The sequence below is a fragment of the Salmo trutta genome, chromosome 15 (genome assembly GCF_901001165.1).
Source record: "Salmo trutta chromosome 15, fSalTru1.1, whole genome shotgun sequence".
NCBI classification, from domain to species: domain Eukaryota; kingdom Metazoa; phylum Chordata; class Actinopteri; order Salmoniformes; family Salmonidae; genus Salmo; species Salmo trutta.
Genome location: NC_042971.1, coordinates 17,980,151 through 18,004,484, shown reverse-complemented (window position 1 = coordinate 18,004,484; position 24,334 = coordinate 17,980,151). Strand labels below are relative to the sequence as shown.

Genomic DNA, 24,334 nt, shown 5'->3' with positions numbered 1-24,334 from the left:
ATACACAGCTGCTACTGTATGCTATTACTGTTTGGAAGATGCTAAATTAAATAATCTGACTACTTTCTATCACCATGTGAAACTGATTATCTTCATACACTGTGAAGCATGGGCTTAATAGGCTATGATGAATACATTCAGTCCATTTTCAGTAATGGCTTTGTATTGTTTGTAGGCTGTGTGTGGCTGTGGCTGTGTGTGTTTCAAAAGGTCTTCATTATTTCGACTGCTTCTATTTCAGGCCATTTGGGATGGCGTGATTACTAAGGAGAAGGTATTATGCTCTGAAAAGGTGGATTTGAATTAACATCTATAGTAGGCTACCGAAAAGTATCTCTGAGCTGTGAATAAGTAGCCAATGAGACCATGAATAATCAAATTGATAACTGCATTTGCTGTCACATGCTTGCTTGTCAGTGGCACTTTCTCTCTGGTTGTGGCACCAAATGCAATCGGACAGACACCACACAAACCCCCTTCCGAAAAGCAGTAGCCTACTCGGAACTGTCTTTTAAGCCTGCTACGTTAAATTAACTCGGAACTCGAGAGGCCCGTTTGAAAGCGAAAGGCAATTCTGATTGCGTGGAGCGCATGCCAATCTAATGCGTTAACACTGGAAATGTATGAGGTTCTAATGCCGAAAATGCAGGGAATATCGTTGATAAAAGGATAAATCACTTATTATCGTTTATTTCTAATATACAACGTTTAATAAATAGTTTATAGTATATGCGTTCACTTGTGATTGATACAACCTACGTTTAATTTGTCCAAACTTCCCCTCAAGGCTGTGCGTGGACACAAACGAAAGGAAATGTTAAAGCCATAGCAGATTATGGCTGTGACAAAGTTTTGAAGGTGGAATTTGACAGCCGAGTCCATGCCTGGGTCTGAAAAGGTAGGAACGCGGATAGCAGGCTAATTGTTTGCCAGCACTTGACATGTTGGTGTTTTGAGAAAGTTTGCCGTTTTTACATTGTAGCCTATGTCGTACCGTGGGAACTGGTGAAGCTTTTCTCCACATAGTATCTCATTTATTTGACATACTTTGTCCAGTAGTATTACTTTCCTTGCATTAAACTGTGGTATAGTGTGATATTGAGTGGTCATATTTGTACATTAAACCTTTAAACATATGAAAATAAATAGTTAAAATGTAAAAAGGCTAATAAGCAAGAACGGGCTCACCCGGGCAGTTGATAACACTGCATGTCCACCAGATGCATCAAACCCAGTGTTCCAGCGGAAGTAATTTATTGTCAATGGAGCAGTCCTCAACGCTTCTCAGGAGATGCGGAACTAGGCTGTGGTGCATTCTCTGTACCATATGAGCTCAGTATTTTCAACTAATGCGTTGCTTTACCGTGCAATGGTACAAACTGAACTTCACACACAGAATCCAACTAGGTAGTTTTAAGCTTTAAGTATGGAAAATGCTGGGTGGACATCTGGCAAAACAAAATGCAACTGTTGGACCCTGGGTGTAAGAATAGGGTACATTTATTTTTTACTAAGAATACTTATTTAGGTGAAAAATTTGATTGAAAGCACACTATGGTAGGCAACATATATTGTTTAATTAAACCACATTTCAGACTTTGTTCAGACTTTGAAATGTTATTAAATATTCATGTTTGGACATACATAATTACCATAATCAGTCCTTATTTAACAACACTTTCCTACCTATGAAAGCCATCTAAGCAGGCCTAAAGTCATTTTTGTAATATTATTGAAATTAGTAAAAATGCTATGCAAATTGCAATTCTAACATGGCATTACTGGCATGACCTTCCTTTGACTTCTCAACCGTCTGGTAGAGCTCTGTTATTTCCAAAAGAAACAACAACTTGAAAAAAAACCAAAGTAATTGGAAGTACTTATTTGAGATGTTAGTAATAGGAATGTATGTGTTTTTCAAGAAGAGACCGTTAAAGGGTTAAGATTTTAATTCCTAAGGAAATTGGCAATGCTTATAGCTACAGTATAACAATGTGAGATGGAACACCTTACACATTCTTGGCATTGTCAAGAAGAAAGTGTGTCACCTGGTAACATTTTGAACAGGGACTCAGCTATGGTTAAGTTTAGGATGTTAGACTATGTAACTTCTACAATCCCTAAAATAACACCAACACTCATTTTGCCAAATGAAGTTGGCTTTGGACATTTTATGACAGTTTGATTTACACACCATGACCATCTATGCATGTTTTATGGCACAATGGCAGGCTCTTTTCTGCTGACTTTGCTGTTGTTGGTGCTTTGCTCTTCCTTTGACGGGAAAATGTGCACATTGACAGGAAGTAAAAGGTCCGACCCTTATTTTCTCACAGTGTGTCTTCTGATGATCTCTGATAATGTTGCATTTCTTGTCATGTCCCAGACTAACTATGATTCTATGCCTCATAACCCTATAGGCAACTGTAGACCCTCTATATTTCTTTAACCTACTATTGAGTTCAAGTTATTATCACCCTTGTTCTCTTTCTTTCTGTTAGAGACCAATTCATTTCACTTTCATTATGACTTTGTGTAAATGGAACCTTATCATTCTTAGTAAGATTTAAAAGGGATTCTTTCCTGTCAGGCACTGCTTTGAAAATGAAGAATGGTTTAGGTTTCCCTAAAAGTATGTGTTTTTTTTAATAGGGTTTCCTCAGACCACAGGCCTTTTCCTTTTCACTGTCCCTAAACGTTTGATTTTAGGACCTTGACCAAGTACCATCTTTCTGTTTATGACTCAGAGACAAGGTTTAAGTTCAACTTTGAACAATCAAAGTTGACTTTTTTGTCAAACTGATGTAGTTTGTCTTTGCCTCGTGTTAACGGTTGATACATATCATCGAAGATTCCGTTGATGTATCAGTTGAGCAGGACTGTAGTGGCATTGTATCCGCGGCCATCTTGTGAAGCCGGGGGTCTCCGAGGTAAGCTGGGAACAGGCCTCTCCTGTGTAGCCAGTTACATGAGACCATGTGAGGTAGGAGATGGAGTCAGGCAGTGGACTTTCTAATATGAGGTGCTGACAGACAAATAGACCTGGCCCCATTCATAATAGCGTCTCAGAGTAGGAGTGCTGGTCTAGGATCAGGTCCACCCTGTCCATGTAACCTTATTCATTGTGAAATTGAAAGGCTAAATTGATCCTACTCTGAGACACTTGATACATACGGTCCCTGGGGTGAGTTTCCGAAAGCCTTCGTAGTAGCTGAAGTTGTATACTATTTCTCTCGATGAACCAGACACAACATTTTTCATTTGACAAATGTCCCTCTTCCACTCACAGAAGATTAATTGACCATCAAACATTGATTTGCGAAGTATTACTCTGTACAGATGGATTGTGGAGAGACATAACCTAGGCCTACGGCACTACCTAGCTAGATTTCACCTGGTCACAAAATGAGGCCCCTACCACACTTCCCTCTGCTTCACGGCCCATGTGATGTGAGCCTCAAGCAAACCTTCTCAATAAAGGCTTACGTCCTTGTCTGTCACTTGAAAGAGCTTATTTGTGTCGTAAGCAAACACTAAAGTGTACTGTATATGCACAGGTTAAGGGTTCAGTACAGCTCTTTTTATCTCAATATCAAATCATTTCTGGGTAACAATTAAGTACCTTACTGTGATTGTTTTCAATTTAAATGGTAAAAAAAAAATTGCTCCTTAGCAAAGATACATTTCTCAATCAAGAATTTTGGTAGGACTCTCTGGGAGTGATCTGAGTGGGAAGGGGAAAACTGATGATATCACCAGGCAGGCCAAAACTCCATCCCACCAGAACAGGCAGACATTTCAGGTGGTCTTTTCAAACCCTTTTACACTAAAAGGGCATTATCATAATTTTCACAATTTCACAGTATTATTCCAACCTCATAGTGAGGAAATATATAGTCAGTATACAAAACATTCGGAACACCGTCCTAAAATTGAATTGAACCACTTTTGCCCTCAGAACAGCCTCAATTCGTCGGGGCATGGACTCTACAAGGTGATGAAAGCGTTTCACGGGGACGCTGGCCCATGTTGACTCCAATGCTTCCCATAGTTGTGTCAAGTTGACTGGATATCATTTGGGTGTTGGACCATTCTTGATACACACAGGAAACTGTTGAGCGTGAAAAACCCAGCAGCGTTGCAGTTCTTGACACACTCAAACCGGTGCGCATGGCACTTACTACTATAACCCGTTAAAGGCACTTACATCTTTTGTCTTGCCCATTCACCAACTGAATGGCACACATACACAGTCCATGTCTCAATTGTCTCAAGGCTTAAAAATCCTTCTTTAACCTGTCTCCTCCCCTTCATCTACAATGATTGAAGTGGATTTAATAAGTGACATCAATAAGAGATCATAGCTTTCACCTGGATTTACCTGGTCAGTCGATCTCATGGAAAACCTGCTCTTTCCATGAGATAGACTGACTAGGTACATAAAGGAAAATCACGTTTTTGACGAGAGAGAGAAATAGCGAGAGAGAGATTTGTTGTCTGCTCTACAGTGTTGTGAGATTGATAGGGGTAGGCTAACTACCTGGGCTACAGATATCACGCCACGTGTTCGTCGACAGAGATTAAAAAGCAGAGGTTGTTGTTTGGTTTGACTGCTCTGCGGTTCCAAGTCACACATTTGAACTTGACCTACAGCTCCACAGATCAGGGCAGAAAGGTTCCTTATTCAGCCTGCATGACTTGAATAACTTCAGCAGGACTTTATAAACACTGCCAGGTGTTTTTTTTTCTTCGCCTCGTTAGATGGCCATTGTGCGGCCAGTCTCAGGATGCGTCCCAAATGGCATCGTAAAGGTATTAGGATGCCATTTGGGCTAGAGGTCGACTGATTATGATTTTTCAACGCCGATAATGATTATTGGAGGACCAAAAAAAGCCGATACCGATTAATCGTCCAATTTTATATACACTGCTCAAAAAAATAAAGGGAACACTAAAATAACACATCCTAGATCTGAATGAATGAAATAATCTTAATAAATACTTTTTTCTTTACATAGTTGAATGTGCTGACAACAAAATCACACAAAAATAATCAATGGAAATCCAATTTATCAACCCATGGAGGTCTGGATTTGGAGTCACACTCAAAATTAAAGTGGAAAACCACACTACAGGCTGATCCAACTTTGATGTAATGTCCTTAAAACAAGTCAAAATGAGGCTCAGTAGTGTGTGTGGCTTCCACGTGCCTGTATGACCTCCCTACAATGCCTGGGCATGCTCCTGATGAGGTGGCAGATGGTCTCCTGAGGGATCTCCTCCCAGACCTGGACTAAAGCATCCGCCAACTCCTGGACAGTCTGTGGTGCAACGTGGCGTTGGTGGATGGAGCGAGACATGATGTCCCAGATGTGCTCAATTGGATTCAGGTCTGGGGAACGGGCGGGCCAGTCCATAGCATCAATGCCTTCCTCTTGCAGGAACTGCTGACCCACTCCAGCCACATGAGGTCTAGCATTGTCTTGCATTAGGAGGAACCCAGGGCCAACCGCACCAGCATATGGTCTCACAAGGGGTCTGAGGATCTAATCTCGGTACCTAATGGCAGTCAGGCTACCTCTGGCGAGCACATGGAGGGCTGTGCGGCCCCCCAAAGAAATGCCACCCCACACCATGACTGACCCACCGCCAAACCGGTCATGCTGGAGGATGTTGCAGGCAGCAGAACGTTCTCCACGGCGTCTCCAGACTCTGTCACGTCTGTCACGTGCTCAGTGTGAACCTGCTTTCATCTGTGAAGAGCACAGGGTGCCAGTGGCGAATTTGCCAATCTTGGTGTTCTCTGGCAAATGCCAAACGTCCTGCACGGTGTTGGGCTGTAAGCACAACCCCCACCTGTGGACGTCGGGCCCTCATACCACCCTCATGGAGTCTGTTTCTGACCGTTTGAGCAGACACATGCACATTTGTGGCCTGCTGGAGGTCATTTTGCAGGGCTCTGGCAGTGCTTCTCCTGCTCCTCCTTGCACAAAGGCGGAGGTAGCGGTCCTGCTGCTGGGTTGTTGCCCTCCTACGGCCTCCTCCACGTCTCCTGATGTACTGGCCTGTCTCCTGGTAGCGCCTCCATGCTCTGGACACTATGCTGACAGACACAGCAAACCTTCTTGCCACAGCTCGTATTGATGTGCCATCCTGGATGAGCTGCACTACCTGAGCCACTTGTGTGGGTTGTAGACTCCGTCTCATGCTACCACTAGAGTGAAAGCACCGCCAGCATTCAAAAGTGACCAAAACATCAGCCAGGAAGCATAGGAACTGAGAAGTGGTCTGTGGTCCCCACCTGCAGAACCACTCCTTTATTGGGGGTGTCTTGCTAATTGCCTATAATTTCCACCTGTTGTCTATTCCATTTGCACAACAGCATGTGAAATTTGTCAATCAGTGTTGCTTCCTAAGTGGACAGTTTGATTTCACAGAAGTGTGATTGACTTGGAGTTACATTGTGTTGTTTAAGTGTTTCCTTTATTTTTTTGAGCAGTATATATATATAAATATGTAATAATGACAATTACAACAATACTGAATGAACACTTATTTTAACTTAATATAATACATAAATAAAATCAATTTAGTTTCAAATAAATAATGAAACATGTTCAATTTGGTTTAAATAATGCAAAAACAAAGTGTTGGAGAAGAAAGTAAAAGTGCAATATGTACCATGTAAAAAAGCTAACGTTTAAGTTCCTTGCTCAGAACATGAGAACATGTGAAAGCTGGTGGCTCCTTTTAACGTGGATCTTCAATATTCCCAGTTAAGAAGTTTTAGGTTGTAGTAATTATAGGAATTATATGACTATTTCTCTCTATACCATTTGTATTTCATTTACCTTTGACTATTGGATGTTCTTATAGGCGCTATAGTATTCAGCCTAATCTCGGGAGTTGATAGGCTTGAAGTCATAAACAGTGCTGTGCTTCAAGCATTGCAAACGCAGGAAAGTGCTATTTGAATGAATGCTTACAAGCCTGCTGCTGCCTACCACCGCTCAGTCGGACCGCTCTATCAAATATCAAATCATAGACTTAATTATAATATAATAAACCCACAGAAATTCGAGCCTTAGCTCATTAATATGGTCAAATCCGGAAACTATCATTTCGAAAACAAAATGTTTATTCTTTCAGTGAAATACGGAACCGTTCTGTATTTTATCGAATGGGTGGCATCCCTAAGTCTAAATATTGCTGTTACATTGCACAACCTTCAATGTTATGTCATAATTATGTAACATTCTGGCAAATTAATTACGGTCTTTGTTAGGAAGAAATGGTCTTCACACAGTTCGCAACGAGCCAGGCGGCCAAAACTGCTGCATATACCCTGACTCTGCTTGCACAGAACGCAAGAGAAGTGACACAATCTAGTTAATATTGCCTGCTAACATGAACTAAATATGCATGTTAAAAAATCTATACTGGTGTATTGATTTTAAGAAAGGCATTGATGTTTATGGTTAGGTACATTGGTGCAACGACAGTGCTTTTTTCGCGAATGCGCTTGTTAAATCATCACCCGTTTGGCAAAGTAGGCTGTGATTTGATGATGAATTAACATGCACGGCATTAATTATATGCAACGCAGGACAAGCTAGTTAAACTAGTAATATCATCAACCATGTGTAGTTAACTAGTGATTATGTTAAGATTGATTGTTTTATGCTAGCTAGCAACTTACCTTGGCTCCTTGCTGCACTCGCATAACAGGTAGTCAGCCTGCCACGCAGTCTCCTCGTGGAGTGCAATGTAATCGGCGTCCAAAAATGCCGATTATCGATTGTTATGAAAACTTGAAATCGGCCCTAATTAATCGGCCATGCCGATTTATCGGTCGGCCTCTAATTTGGGCTGCAATCCCATTGATCTGTTTTCATGGTATTTCTCACACATAAGCCTATGTCTCTTTGTGCGCTGGGCTTTATTTGAAATGACTTTGAAATAATTGATTTATCGCACAGAGGTTGTTATACCTTTTTCAGTTACTCTTTTATGGATTAAAGCATTAAAGAAGGACATACTGTTGCTGGAGCAGAAACATTTAAAGCTATTGACAAAGTGAATATTTGTATTATACTGTAAATATATTTTTAATTCATATATTGTCTTAAAACTACATTCTGGGATTCATTTTTTAGGAAAATGGCAGCCCAGTGTCACGTCCTGACCAGTAAAAGGGGTTGTTTGTTATTGTAGTGTGGTCAGGGCGTGGCAGGGGGTGTTTTTTTAGTGTGTTTTGGGGTTTTGGTTTATGTTCTGTTTTCTATTTCTATGTGGGTTTTCTAGTTTTTCTATATCTATGTTAGTTTTGGGAATGACCTCCAATTAGAGGCAGCTGGTTGTTGCTTCTAATTGGAGGCCATATTTAAGTGGGTTTATTTTCTCTTGTGTTTGTGGGTGGTTGTTTCCCTTGTATAGTCTGAGCACCTTACGGGACTGTTTTCGTCGTTTGTTTTGTGTAAGTGTTTTGTTTGGTTTTTCTTCAATAAAAGGAAGATGAGCATTCACATATACGCTGCGTTTTGGTCTACATACAACGACGCTTATGACACCCAGCCACCTGTTCTGGTATACAGCTGAGGGGTAGGGCTGGGGATATGTTCAGTCCCCTACGTTTTTATTTGGACAGTGAAGCTAAAACGCTTAATTTCTCCACACTCCAGCATTTTGGATTTGAGATCAAATGTTTCATATGAGGCGACAGTACAGAATTTCACCTTTTAAATGAGGGTATTTTCATGCATAGGACTATCTGTTTTACCGTTTAGAAATGTTTAGAAATTAAGGAATATATAACATTTTCAGCCATTTTCCATCCTGAAAATTAGGAATAAGCAAAAGCTTTGGGATCGGCAAAGGACCGGACCAAATCTGAACCAGTCATAGACGTCTGTTTCACAAGTTTAGACAGTAAAGTAGAGTACATTACTGAACAGTACAGTAAAGTTAAGAACATTTTATGTTAACCGAATTGGAAGTCAAATATTACATTACTATGTTTTCACCACATCCTGTGATCACAGCAATACCGAATATATGTAAGTAACCTGGAATGTGTATCAAAGGCTGTACACAGAGGGAGTTTTTAACAGTGCTTTTCACGTTAAACACAAGTGGCATGATCAGTATGAAAAGTGGATACAAAAATGAGGGGAATGAAGTTGCTGGATATTGGCGGGAAATGGAACACGTTGTCGTGCGTCAATCCAGAGCATCCCAAACCCAATGGGCCTCATTATCTCGTCACGGTATCTCTGTGCATTCAAATTGCCATTGATAAAATGGAATTGTGTTCATTGTCCGTAGCTTATGCCTGCCCATACCGTAACCCCTGCGCCACCATGGGGCACTCTGTTCACAACGTTGACATCATCAAACCACTCACCCACACAATGCCACAGACGTGCTCTGTGGTTGTGAGGCCGGTTGGACATACTGCCAAATTCTCTAAAACAACATTAGAGACAGCTTATGGTAGAGAAATGAACATTCGATTCTTTGGCAACAGCTCTGGTGGACATTCCTGCAGTCAGCATGCCAATACATGCCAATTGCATGGTCCTTCAAAACTTGAGATATCTGTGGAATTGTGTTGTGACAAAACTGCACATTTTAGAGTGGCCTTTTATTGTCCCCAGCACAAGATGCACCTGTGTAATGATCATGCTGTTTATTCAGCTTCTTGATGTGCCACACCTATCATGGCAAAGGAGAATGCTCACTAACAGGGATGTAAACAAATTTGTAAAACAACTGTGAGATTTTGTGTCTTTTGGAATATTTCTGGGGTCTTTTATTTCAGCTCATGAAGCATGGGACCAACACTTTACATCTTGCGTTTATATTTTTGTTCAGTAAATAAATATATACTTTATACACTATATGGCCAAAGTATGTGGACACCCTTCAAATGAGTGGATTCAGCTATTTAAGCCACACCCGTTGCTGACAGGTGTATCAAATCAAGCACACAGCCATGCAATCTCCATGGACAAACATTGGCAGTAGAATGGCCCATACTGAAGCGCTCAGTGACTTTCAACATGACACCGTCATAGGATGCCACCTTTCCAACAAGTAAGTTCGTCAAATTTCTGCCCTGCTAGAGCTGACCCGGTCAACTCTGTGCCATTATTGTGAAGTGGAAACATCTACGAGCAACAACGGCTCAGCCGCGAAGTGGTAGGCCACACAAGCTCACAGAATGGGACCGCCGAGCGTAAAAATCATCTGTCTTCGGTTTCAACACTCACTACTGAGTTCCAAACTGCCTCTGAAAGCAAAGTCAGCACAAGAACTGTTCGTCGGGAGCTTCGTAAAATGGGTTTCCATGGCCGAGCAGCCGCACAAAAGCCTAAGATCACCATGAACAATGCCAAGTGTCGGCTGTAGTGGTGCAAAGCTCACCGCCATTGGACTCTACAGCAGTGGAAACACGTTCTCTGGAGAGATGAATCACGCTTCCCCATCTGGCAGTCGGACGGACGCCAGGAGAACACTACCTGCCCTGATGCATGGTGCCAACTCTAAAGCTTGTTGGAGGAGGAATAATGGTCTAGGGCTATTTTTCATGGTTCGGGCTAGGTCCCTTAGTTCCATTGAAGGGAAATCTTAACGCAACAGCATACAATGACATTTTAGATGTTCTGTGCTTTCAACTTTGTGGCAACAGTTTGGGGAAGGTTCTTTCTTGTTTTAGCATGACAATGCCCCCGTGCACAAAGCGAGGTCCATACAGAAATGGATTGTTGACATTGGTGTGGAAGAACTTGACTGGCTTACACAGAGCCCTGATCTCAACCCCATCGAACACATTTCAGATGAATTGGAACGCCGACTGAGAGCCAGGTGTGTGTGTGTGTGTGTGTGTGTGTGTGTGTGTGTGTGTGTGTGTGTGTGTGTGTGTGTGTGTGTGTGTGTGTGTGTATATATAGTAAAAATAAAGAAAAACCCTGGAATGAGTAGGTGTGTCCAAACTTTTGACTGGTACTGTATTATATATATATATGGTATGGTATATATATATGGTATGATATATATATATATATATATATATATATATCTATCATACCATATATATATACCATACCATATATATATAATACAGTACCAGTCAAAAGTTTGGACACACCTACTCATTCCAGGGTTTTTCTTTATTTTGACTATTTTCTACATTGTATAATAATAGTGAAGACATCAAAACTATGAAATAATTCATATGGAATCATGTAGTAACCAAAAAAGTGTTAAACAAATTCAAATATATTTTATATTTGAGATTCTTCAAAGAAGCCACCCTTTGCCTTGATGACAGCTTTGCACACTCTTGGCTTTCTTTCAGACAGTCACCTGGAATGTATTTCAATTAACAGGTGTGCCTTGTTTAAAGTTAATTAATGCGTTTTAGCCAATCAGTTGTGTTGTGACAAGGTAGGGGTGGTATTACAGAAGACAGCCCTATTTGGTAAAAGACCAAGTCCATATTATGACAAGAACAGCTCAAAAAGCAAAGACAAACGACAGTCCATTATTACTTAGTCCAGAAAATTTCAAGAACTCTAAAAGTTTCTTCAAGTGCTCTCGCAAAAACCATCAAGCGCTATGATGAAACTGGCTCAAGAGTACCGCCACAGGAAAGGAAGACCCAGCGTTTCCTCTGCTGTAGAGGATAAGTTCATTAGGGTTACCAGCCTAAGAAATTGCAGCCCAAATAAATGCTTCACAGAGTTCAAGTGACAGACACATCTCAACATCAACTGTTCAGAGGAGACTGTGTGAATCAGGCCTTCATGGTCGAATTGCTGCAAAGAAACCACTACTAAAGGACACCAATAAGAAGAAGAGACTGGCTTGGGCCAAGAAACACGAGTAATGGACATTAGACCGGTGGAAATCTGTCCTTTGGTCTGATGAGTCCAAACTGCGATTTTTGGTTCCAACCGCCATGTCTTTGTGAGACGCAGAGTAGGTGAACAGATGATCTCCGCATGTGTGGTTCCCCCGCCATGTCTTTGTGAGACGCAGAGTAGGTGAAGCATGGAGGAGGAGGTGTGATGTTGTGGGGGTGCTTTGCTGGTGACACTTTCTGTGATTTATTTAGAATTCAAGGCACACTTAAACAACATGGCTACCGCAGCGATATGCCATCCCATCTGGTTTGCAGTTAGTGGGACTAAATCAAATTTATTTATATAGCCCTTCGTATATCAGCTGAAGTCTCAAAGTGCTGTACAGAAACCCAGCCTAAAACCCCAAACAGCAAGCAATGCATGTGAAAGAAGCACGGTGGCTAGGAAAAACTCCCTAGGAAAAACTCCCTAGAAAGGCCAAAAACCTAGGAAGAAACCTAGAGAGGAACCAGGCTATGAGGGGTGGCCAGTCCTCTTCTGGCTGTGCCGGGTGGATATTATAACAGAACATGGTCAAGATGTTAAAATGTTCATAAATGACCAGTATGGTCAAATAATAATAATCATAGTAGTTGTCGAGGGTGCCACAAGCACGTCCGGTGAACAGGTCAGGGTTCCAGTTGAAACTGGAGCAGCAGCATGGCCAGGAGAACTGGGGACAGCAAGGAGTCATCATGCCAGGTAGTCCCAAGGCATGGTCCTAGGGCTCAGGTCCTCCGAGAGAAAGAAAGAACGAGAGAAAGAGAGAATTAGAGAGAGCATATTTAAATTCACACAGGACACCGGATAAGACAAGAGAATACTATCATTTATTTTTCAACAGGACAATGACCAAACACACCTCCAGGCTATGTAAGTGCTATTTGACCAAGAAGGAGAGTGATGGAGTGCTGCATCAGATGACCTGGCCTCCACAAGCACCCAACCTCAACCCAATTGAGATGGTTTGGGATGGTTGGACCGCAGAGTGAAGGAAAAAGCAGCCAACAAGTGCTCAGCATATGTGGGAACTCCTTCAAGACTGTTGGAAAAACATTCCAGGTGAAGCTGGTTGAGAGAGTGCCAAGAGTTTGCAAAGATGTCATCAAGGCAAATGGTTGCTACTTTGAAGAATCTCAAATATAAAATATATGTTGATTTGTTTAACACTTTTGATTCGATATGTGTTATTTCATATTTTTGATGTCTTCACCATTATTCTACAATGTAAAAATAAAGAAAAACCCTTGAACGAGTAGGTGTGTCCAAACCTTCGACTGGTACTGTATATTTAAGCAATAAGGCCAGAAGGGGTGTGGTATATAACGAATTTACCATTGTTAAGGGCTTTTCTACGCACGACTTACCGCGGAGTGCCTATATACTGCCCTTAGCTGTGGTATATTGGCCATATACCTTAAACCCCCGAGGTGGCTTATTGCTATGATAAACTGTTTACCAACATAATTAGAACAGTACAAATAAACGTTTTGTCATACCCGTTGTATACGGTCTGACATATCACGGCTTTCAGTCAATCGGCATTCAGGGCTCGACCTACCCAGTGTATAAATATATATATATATTTAATGGTGTGTGTATAGACAGTATGGACAGTATATGAATAGAAAAGGTCTGTGTAGGAGTAGTTATATAGGATGAGCCATGACTAACATACAGTATATACACATAAAGTGGGTAAATCCGTATGTAAACATGATTAAAGTGACCAGTGTTCAATGACTCAATGTAAATAGGGCAAGGCAGTTTCTAAGGTGCAGGGTAGAGTACCGGGTGGTAGCCGGGTAGTAGGTTATTGAGCGGAGGCCAGCTAGTGGTGACTGTTTAACAGTCTGATGGCCTGGAGATAGAAACTGTTTATCAGTCTCTCGGTCACAGCTTTTATGCGCCTGTACTGTCTCCACCTTCTAGATGGTAGCGTGGTGAACTGGCCATGGCTCGGGTGGCTGAGGTCCTTGATGATCTTCTTGGCCTTCCTGTGACACCGGGTGCTGTAGGTGTCCTGGAGGGGAAAGGCAGTGTCCCCCCAGTGATGTATTGTGCTGACCGCACCGCCCTCTGGATAACCCTGCGGATGCGGACGGTGCAATTGCCTTTCCAGGTGGTGATACAGCCTGACATGATGCTCTCAATTGTGCATCTGTAGAAGTTCGTGAGGGTCTTAGGAGCAAAGACAAATGTCTTCAGCCTCCTGAGGTTAACCCTTTGATAAGTACGATCACATATTTGTGATTATGGTTGAGTGGTCCCTGCAGCGTACCATTGCTAATACTGTATGTGATTGGAACAGTAGCAACAGAATGTATGATGCAACAACGCGTCTAAACAGCATTGTTGTCTGAAAAGCACCTAAACAATGTTTTGTACTGATGGGAAATAAAGATATACACAACTTTATTCCTCAATTTCACCTTTTATTGTAAAAGATAAATATGAAATTCATCATCCGAGCATCACACGGAACACATTCACACCCAAATTCATTCCATAAACCAGTCTAAATAACAGGTTGCGCTGACAAAAAACTAAACAGAAGTTAGCGACTTAACAGCTAGACTTGTTTACACTGTAAACATCTCTGGTGAGCACAAGGCAGTAATGTAATATTGTTTAGAAAAGAGATGCGTGTCAGCTAAGCTAACAGTAGCTAAATTCTTTATGATGGCAGCCATGTTTGTTTATGTTTGACAAGCGAAAACTCCCTAATCCCAGAATGCCATTCACTATAAGACGCAAATAAAGAAAGTCAAAGTCAGCTGCGCCCATTGCCCCGAAAATATTAACTTAGTTTGGCCATTTTTCAGTATATCACAAGTCTTCAATGTACTTGTTACAGTGTATACAAGAGTACATAAACAAGTCGTTTACAGTTTTTGACAAATCACCTCACAGATCATCACCCCAAATACAAGCCTACTGCCTATTCTAACCATAGCACGAAAACTAAACAGGGTTGCCAGGTATTGGATGAAACCATTTTAGGGGGGTTTATGGGGGGGGGTTCATTTCACTGTCTGTATGAAGGGACCATTTCAGGTCGTCAGTGATATGTACGCCAAGAAACTTTAAGGTTTCAAATCAAATCACATTTTATTTGTTACATACACATGGTTAGCAGATGTTAATGCGAGTGTAGCGAAATGCTTGTGCTTCTAGTTCCGACAGTGCAGTAAAATCTAACAAGTAATCTAACAAATTCACAACAACTACCTTATACACACAAATGTAAAGGGATCGAATAAGAATATATACATATAAATATATGGATGAGCGATGGCCGTGCGGCATAGGCAAGATGCAATAGGTGGTATGAAATACAGTATATACATATGAGATGAGTAATGTAGGATATGTAAACATTATTAAAGTGGCATTATTTAAAGTGACTAGTGATACCTTTATTAAATCCATTTTTTAAAGTGGCCAGTGATTTAGGTCTGGATGTTGGCAGCAGCCTCTCTATGTTAGTTTTTATTTATTTCAATGTTTTATTTCACCTTTATTTAACCAGGTAGGCCAGTTGAGAACAAGTTCTCATTTACAACTGCGACCTGGCCAAGATAAAGCAAAGCAGTGCGACAAAAACAACATGACAGAGTTACACATTAACAAACGTACAAAAGAAAAGAAAAATACAAAAATCTTTGTACAGTGAGTGCAAATGTAGAAGATTAGGGAGGTAGGCAATAAATAGGCCATAGAGGTTCAAATAATTACAATTTCGCATTAATACCGGAGTGATAGATGTGTAAGTAGAGATACTGGGGTGCAAAAGAGCAAGAGGGTAAGTAATAATATGGGGATGAGGTAGTTGGGTGTGCTATTTACAGATTGGCTGTGTCCAGGTACAGTGATCGGTAAGCTGCTCTGACAGCTGATGCTTAAAGTTAGAGAGGGAGATATAAGACTCCAGCTTCAGAGGTTTTTGCAGTTTGTTCCAGTCACTGGCAGCAGAGAACTGGAACGAAAGGCGGCCAAAGGAAGTGTTGGCTTTGGGGATGACCAGTGCAATATACCTGCTGGAGTGTGCGTGCTACGGGTGGGTGTTGCTATGGTGACCAGTGAGCTGAGATAAGGCGGGGCTTTACCTAGCAAAGACTTATAGATGACCTGGCGCCAGTGAGTTTGGCGACGGATATGTAGTGAGGGCCAGCCAACGAGAACATACAGGTCGCAGTGGTGGGTAGTATATGGGGCTTTGGTGATAAAACGGATGGCACTGTGATAGACAACATCCAGTTTGCTGAATAGAGTGTTGGGGGCTATTTTGTAAATGACATCACCGAAGTCAAGGATAGTCAGTTTTACGAGGGTATGTTTGGCGGCATGAGTGAAGGAGGCTTTGTTGCAAAATAGGAAGCCATTTCTAGATTTAATTTTGGATTGGAGATGCTTAATGTCTGGAAGGAGAGTTTACAGTCTAACCAGACACCTAGGTATTTGTAGTTGTCCACATATTCTAGGTCAGAACTGTCCAGAGTAGTGATGCTAGTCGGGTGGGAGGGTGTGGGCAGCAATCGGTTGAAGAGCATGCACATAGTTTTACTAGCGTTTAAAAGCAGTTGGAGGCCACGGAACGAATGTTGTATGACGTTGAAGCTCGTTTGGAGGTTTGCCTAGCACAATATCCAAAGAAGGGCCAGATGTATACAGAATGGTGTTGTCTGCGTAGAGGTGAATCAGAGAATCACCAGCAGCAAGAGTGACATCATTGATATATACAGAGAGAAGAGGAATTGAACCCTGTGGCACCCCCTAGAGACTGCCAGAGGTCCGGACAACAGGCCCTCCGATTTGACACACTGAACTCTATCTGAGAAGTAGTTGGTGAACCAGGCGAGGCAGTCATTTGAGAAGCCAAGGCTATTGAGTCTGCCGATAAGTTCTGACCTCGCCTTCTGGATGATAGCGGGGTAAACAGGCAGTGGCTCAGGTGGTTGTTGTCCTTGATGATCTTTTTGGCCTTCCTTTGACATCGGATGCTGTAGGTGTCCTGGAGGGCAGGTAGTTTGCCCCCGGTGATGCGTTGTGCAGACCGCACTACTCTCTAGAGAGCCTTGCGGTTGAGGGCGGTTCAGTTGCCGTACCAGGTGGTGATACAGACCGACAGGATGCTCTTCGATTGTGCATCTGTAAAAGTTTGTGAGAGTTTTAGGTGACAAGCCAAATTTCTTCAGCCTCCTGAGGTTGAAGAGGCGCTGTTGCGCCTTCTACACCACACAGTCTGTGTGGACCATTTCAGTTTGTCCGTGATGTGTACGACGAGGAACTTAAAGCTTTCCACCTTCTCCACTACTGTCCAGTCGATGTGGATAGGTGGGTGCTCCCTCTGCTGTTTCCTGAAGTCCACGATTATCTCCTTTGTTTTGTTGATGTTGAGTGAGAGGTTGTTTTCCTGACACCACACTCCGAGTGCCCTCACCTCCTCCCTGTAGGCTCTCGTCGTTGTTGGTAATCAAGCCCACTACTGTTGTGTTGTCTACAAACTTGAAGATTGAGTTGGAGGCGTGAATGGCCAAGTAGTCATGTGTGAACAGGGAGTACAGGAGGGGGCTGAGCATGCACCCTTGTGGGGCCCCAGTGTTGAGGATCAGCGAAGTGGAGATGTTGCTTCCTACCTCCACCACCTGGGGGCGACCCGTCAGAAAGTCCAGGACCCAATTGCACAGCACAGGACAGGGCTGAGAGCCAGGGTCTTAAGCTTAATGATGAGCTTGGAGGGTACTATAGTGTTGAATTCTGAGCTGTAGTCAATGAAGAGCATTCTTACATAGGTATTCTTCTTGTCCAGATGGGATAGTGCAATGTGCAGTGTAATGGCAATTGCATCATCTGTGGACCTGTTGTGGCGGTATGCAAACTGAAGTGGGTCTAGGATGGCAGGTAAGGTGGAGTTGATATGATCCTTGACTAGTCTCTCAAAGCACTTCATGATGACAGAAGTGAGTGCTACGGGGCGATAGTCATTTAGTTCAGTTATCTTTTCCTTCTTTGGTACAGGAACAATGGTAGCCATCTTGAAGCATGTGGGGCCAGCAGCCTTGCGAGGGTTAACATGTTTAAATGTTTTACTCACGTCAGCCACAGAGAAGGAGAAGGGGCAGTCCTTGGTAGCGAGCCGCGTTGGTTGCACTGTATTATCCTCAAAGCGGGCAAAGAAGGTGTTTAGCTTGTCTGGAAGCAAGACGTCGGTGTCCATGACGTGGTTGGTTTTCTTTTTTAGTCCGTAATTGCCTGTAGTCTCTGACACATACGTCTCATGTCTGGGCCGTTGAATTGTGACTCCATTTTGTCCTTATATCGACATTTCGCTTGTTTGATTGCCTTGCGGAGGGAATAACTACACTGTTTATATTCGGCCATATTCCCCGACCTGTTTCCATGGTTGAATGCGGTGGTTCGCGCTTTCAGTTTTGCACGAACGCCGCTGTCTACCCACAGTTTCTGGTTGGGCTAGGTTTTAATACTCACAGTGGTTACAACATCTCCAATGTACTTCCTAATAAACTCACTCACCGAGTCAGCGTATAAATCAATGTTATTGTTTTAGGCTTCCCTGAACATTTTCCAGTCCAATTGATCAAAACAATCTTGAATCGTGGATTCCGATTCGTCAGACCAGCTTTGAATGGTTCTAGTCACTGGTACATTCTGTTTGAGTTTCTGCCTAGAGGACGGTACGAACAAGATGGAGTCGTGGTCGGATTTCCTGAAGGGAGGGCGGGGGAGGGCCTTGTATGCATCGCGGAAGTTAGAGTAGCAGTGGTCCAGTGTTTTGCTCGAGCGGGTACTGCAGTCAATGTGCTGGTAGAATTTAAGTAGCCTTGTTCTCAAGTTAGCTTTGTTAAAAGCCCCAGCTACAATAAATGCAGCCTCAGGGTATCTGGTTTCCAGTTTACGTAGAGTCCAGTGAAGTTCTTTCAGGGCCGTCGAGGTATCTGCTTGGGGGGGATATACACGGCTCTGACTATAATCTAAGAGAATTCTCTTGGGAGATAATGCAGTCAGCATTTGATTGTAAGGAATTCTAGGTCAGGTGAACAAAAGGACTTGAGTTCCTGTGTGTTGTTATTGTTACACCATGAGTCGTTAATCATGAGGCATACACCCACACCCTACTTCTTACCAGAGAGATGTGTCACGATTGTGTGGAGAGACAGACCAAGGCGCAGCGTGATTAAAGTTCCACATCTTTATTTAGTGCGAACTTCCCAAACAAAACAGGTAAACAATCAACGAACCGTGACATCAGAGGTGCTACATGCACTTAACTCAAAACAATATCCCACAAAAACAGGTGGGAAAAAGGCTACCTAAATATGATCCCCAATTAGAGGCAACAATTACCAGCTGCCTCTAATTGGGAACCATACCAAGCACACCAACATAGAAATAATAAACCTACAACACCCCCTAGTCACGCCCTGACCTACTATACCATAGAGGACCAAGGGCTCTCTATGGTCAGGGCGTGACAAGATGTTTGTTTCTGTCGGCGCAACGAATGAAGAAACCCAGTGGCGGTACCGACTCTGACAACATATCCCGAGAGCCATGTTTCCGTGAAACAGAGAATGCTATAATCTCTGATGTCTGTCTGGAAGGCAACTCGTGCCCTAATTTTGTCCACCTTGTTGTCTAGAAACTGGACATTGGCCACTAATATGCTCTGAAGCGGTGGGTGGTGTGCTCGCCTTCTAAGTCTGCCCAGGAGGCCGCTCCGTCTGCCTCTCCTGCAGAAACAACGTTGTTTTGGGTCGGCCTCTGGGATTAGATCCAATGTCCAGGGTGGAGGTCCGAACAAAGGATCCGTTTCGGGAAAGTCGTATTCCTGGTTGTAATGTTGGTAAGTTGACGTCGCTCTTATATCCATTAGTTCTTCCCGGCTGTATGTAATAACACTTAAGATTTGCTGGACTAACAATGTAAGAAAAAATACATAAAAAAACAAATTACTGCATAGTTTCCTCAGGACTTGAAGCGAGGCGACCATCTCTGTCGACGCTATCTTGCTGTATTGTTTTGGAGAGGTTTTTGACCCTCTCCAATGCAGCCCCGTCGATGTGGATGAGGCCATCCTTTCTCTGCTGTCTCCTATAGTCCACAATCAGCTCCTTTGTTTTGTTGACGTTTTAGCCTACAGAGAAATTGCAGGTTCTCCCCCTCAGGACCACTGATGATAGACGTGTCTCACTCATCTCAGACTCTGCATTCCAAATGGCACCCTATTCCCTACATACTGTGCTACAATTGACCAGGGCCCCATGTAGGGAATAGGGAGCCATTTAGGAAGCAGAAAGTGGTTAGCCTCCCATCACAGGGGAATCAACAGTCTTTTGCTCTGAATCGTCTCCCTGCTGGGAACGAGAGGAAACAAATCCTAATAACGAAGTCCTGTGCTCCCTGTGCGTGTGCATGTGCGTATCTGCATCCTTTAGTTTATCTGAGTGTATAATTGTGAATGGGAGCTGTGAATACTTGCATGCATGCGGCTAAACTATACTTAGCATACAGCACCCTTTCACTTTACTCTGACCTCTAGGCCATGGCTGTGATACCAGGGACTAGAGCCAGGGGGCGCTGAAGAGAACTCATCTAATTGGGCTAAGAACACGCTGTGGCAGCTGGACCAGAAATGCACAAGACCTCAATCCACAGAGCATAGTTACCGGGAAGGGTAATGACACAAGAAGATGCTATACTGATACTGTATACTCACTATCACTCTGGACAAAACAGTGAGAGAGGCTCTCTCCACCTACATTAGTGCAGTCCAGGAAGCACCCTGCCAGGCACCCATTCCCTCCCTCTCTCTCATCCTCCCTGGATAGAGGTGTCCGCCTCGGCTGCTGTCATTCCTATATGAGCCAGTTGTCGGTGGGACAGAAGATCATGACCGAGACCCTCCGGCTCCCCTCCTTCCAGGTGCAGGCCCCGGGGGACTGGCAGACCCCGGATGGAGACCCAGGATCGGAAGCCTCCGCCGGGGGAAAGGTACCCATTGCGGGTGGTGACTCTTCCGCCCTCTCCAGTTCTGCCACTCCGTCCCTCCGCCGCAAGCGCTTCAAGATGCGGCGCATGAAGAATGTGCAGAGCGAGAGCAGCGTGACCCCGGGTGTGTCTGCAGCGACTGCCACTATGAGGTCAGAGGTCATGAGTAAGGGCCAGGGGTCGCACTCCTTCTCAGGGGGCATGGAGTATTTACAGCTGCCGTCCATCGAGATTACACCGTCCAGCGACGAGGAGGCGGCAGCCACCTGGTCCAACTGTTCCACACCCAGCGCTTCGCCGCGACGCAAGCGCTTCCTGCTGCACCGCTGGCTGAATGTGCGCGAGAAGAAGGATCACGACAGTGAGAGCAGGTAAGTTTCCCCTAGGTACAGATCTATGATGTGCTTCCCCTTCCCAATCCTAATCTTAACCATTGGTGTGGAAAACGCAAAACAGTGTATAATGTAAAATACACAGTGGGTTACCCATTAAGTGTTAGATATAAAGTTGGGCCAACTTAAGGCACCCTTATGCATCAAAGTGTAGTTGGAACCATGTAGAAATGTAATCATCAGAACCATTAAACAGAACAGTAATTATGATTATACTAGGAGTGCTGATCTAGGATCAGGTGCCTCATGTCCATTTAATTGTATTGATTGTGATCTAAAAACTGATCCTAGATCAGCACTCCTACTGATCTTGACGCCTTATGAATTCAGGCCCTGGTCTGTAGTGGAGAGCTGGAATCTAGTTTGTTTTTCTTTGTCTTTGTGTATAATATTCCTCCTGTGAAAAAAATGACACCTTCCTACTTCTATCAAGGGATGTGGTTTGTTGATTTCTACCACTTTTTCACTTTTTCACTTGAACAAGCCCCTAATAGTGATTAGTGACACGAAAAAAACTGCACTTAGTGGTTCAGGTCCTCAATGGGACCCTATTTGTTTATTGAAACTTTGTGTTTCTCATATATACCAGCTGTTGATGTCCGAGTCTGATAATATACATGTTCTGTAAACAGGTTATTTTCACCCCCAAGCTTACCTTGACTAAAAAGGCACCTTGAAATGATACATAAGAAACAGTGCTGAGTATGAATTGCATTATAAATTAAACCAGGCCCGTGATACAGTATGCATCATCAAACAGCAGGAAATGGAGGAGTGCGCTTAAGAATAATGGATACAAATGTTTAATACATTCAAATGCCATTGCTGCCAGAGTTTGGTCTTCAGTGAATTTGGATGATATGCACAGCACTGGAATGCAATAATACATTGTTTGGGAAATAAATGGTTTGTATTGTTTTTAAATGGGGGTTTATGTTCACTATTGGAATTTGAAGTTTTGGCCTTCGTATTTTATTAGCATAATATAATGTTAATTGCCTGGAGTTGCCTGGTGTCTGTACTAACTGCATCGAAGTTGAAAGTGCCTGGCTCTTCACTACTTTAAAGGATGGGAGATTTCTACCACTTGTAGCATTGGTTCTACTTTAATGACTGACCAAATCAGCTACTAAATTTTGTTAAGGCTGTCACAAGAGATTAGGTGAAACTGATCTCTGATTGCATACTACAGCCATTCCAAGAGACAAAGTGAGAACTACAATCCATGCTTATTACTGTGGATAGTTCTGGAGTTGATCGTTGTCCCATTGACATGTTCAGCCTTACAACTGAGAGCTAAAGGTAATGGCTGCGTCCCAAATGGCACCCATGTAATGCACTACTTTTGACCAGGGTCCATAGGGCTTTGGTCAAAGGTAGTGCACTATATAAGCAACAGGGGGCCATTTGGGACATAGCCCATGTAGAAGTGCCAGGGGACAGCTGGAAGGAGTCCACAGGGCTATATGAAATATTCATAACCAACACTGCTTTCTGAAGACCTGGGCTACGTCCCAAATGGCACCCTATTCCCTATATAGTATACTACTTTTGTAGCCCCCATATGGGCTGTGGTCAAAAGTAGTACACTATATAGGGAATGGGGTACCATTTGAAACACAGCTCTGATTTGCCTAATATAAAACAGTACTGCTGCTTATGTAGCCCAGTCAGCCTTTAGTTTCCAGTGCTCTGACACATAGCCTGGATGGCAGATTTATGCACCCACGCCTTATTGTAGTCATGGCAAGTCATGCCAAGTTGGCTATCGCAGAAACCGACAGGCTGCTCTGAAGGTATATTATTTGCTATGAGATGTGCCACTTTTCTGTCACACTCTTTTTGTGTGGTACATGTAAGGCGCATTGCAGTTGTGGCACTCTTGGTTATGTGAAGAGGCCTATCCGACCAATGGAGGCTTGTCTTTTGCTGTTGTAGTTGCCGTTGTTGTTGACTTTGTCTGGATGCCTCTTTGACAGAAAATATCCCCACTGTTTTTACATAAATGTTGCTGCCTGAACACTGGCAACAATGCATGGAAATACTTTCAATAGAACAAATGATAGCTTAAAGTGACTAGACGACCAGAGGTACAGGATATGTCTCTACATGCCGGTTTCCCGGTTTCCCGGATTTAATACTAGTTCTAGACTAGAAAATGTTCAATGGATATACTTTTTAATCCAGGATTAGGCTTCATAGGGCCAACAGTTTTTTTTTCTTTCTCACTTGACCTGAACAACTAGCCACTCGACCCCTAGCAATTGGCTACTATGACTAGGGACCGGAGTCTTTCCTAGTCAGGTCACATTCAGGAACAACTCCTAACCTAACCATAACATATTTACCCTCACATTGCATTCACATTGGCTAATATTGGCTCAAACCCGCTATCCTGATGTGGCATTTGTAAGCAATGCTTGGATCTTGTATATTTTGACCTCATAGATGGTCAGTCTTTGCATCCATAGCTCTTTCTGTTGAGTTGTTACATTTCATTTAACTCTGAACTTTTCTAGTTGTCACACACCCTCACACGCGCGCACACACACACACAAACAGACAGATCTCTGCCTGTGTCTGTGTTAAATAACACATATTACACTCTTAACACTGTATCTCTGTGCTGTGTTTTCCCAGCAGGGAGAGCAGCCTACACAGCAGCCACGAGGAGGACTCCGCTCGCTTCTTGACCCCTCACAGTCGGGAGGAGAGGTGGGTAACACCTGTGTGTGTGTGTGTGTGTGTGTGCATGTACATGTACTGTATGTGTAACTGCATACTGTGTGCATGCATATGTGTGTTAACATGCATGCTTGTGGGCAGCTAGGTGAATGTGTGCTATGATAAAGCAAATACAATGTCCATGTGTTGCTCATAAAGACTTTTGGAAGACACTATGTTTTACATGTATCGCCTGTCAGCCAATTTAACACAACTTGCTAGCGTGCAAAGAGATGTGGTGAGGATGATGTGTGAGGTGATAATTCCACTAGAGGGCAGTTCCTAACCAAAACCCTCAAT

The 24,334-nt window shown here is 43.1% G+C and overlaps 1 protein-coding gene across 1 annotated transcript in view; it reads left to right on the top strand.

Annotated features, from left to right (window-relative positions):
- Positions 1–20,953: 20,953 nt before the first annotated feature.
- The window catches only part of LOC115148585 (protein Aster-B), a 113,992-nt gene continuing 110,611 nt past the window's right edge, over positions 20,954–24,334 (top strand). Inside the window, exons 1-2 of the mRNA XM_029690606.1 lie at positions 20,954–21,289; positions 23,951–24,025. Of these exons, the coding sequence (XP_029546466.1) occupies positions 20,997–21,289; positions 23,951–24,025 (368 nt within the window). The 5' untranslated portion in view covers positions 20,954–20,996. The remainder of the gene's footprint in view (positions 21,290–23,950; positions 24,026–24,334) is intronic.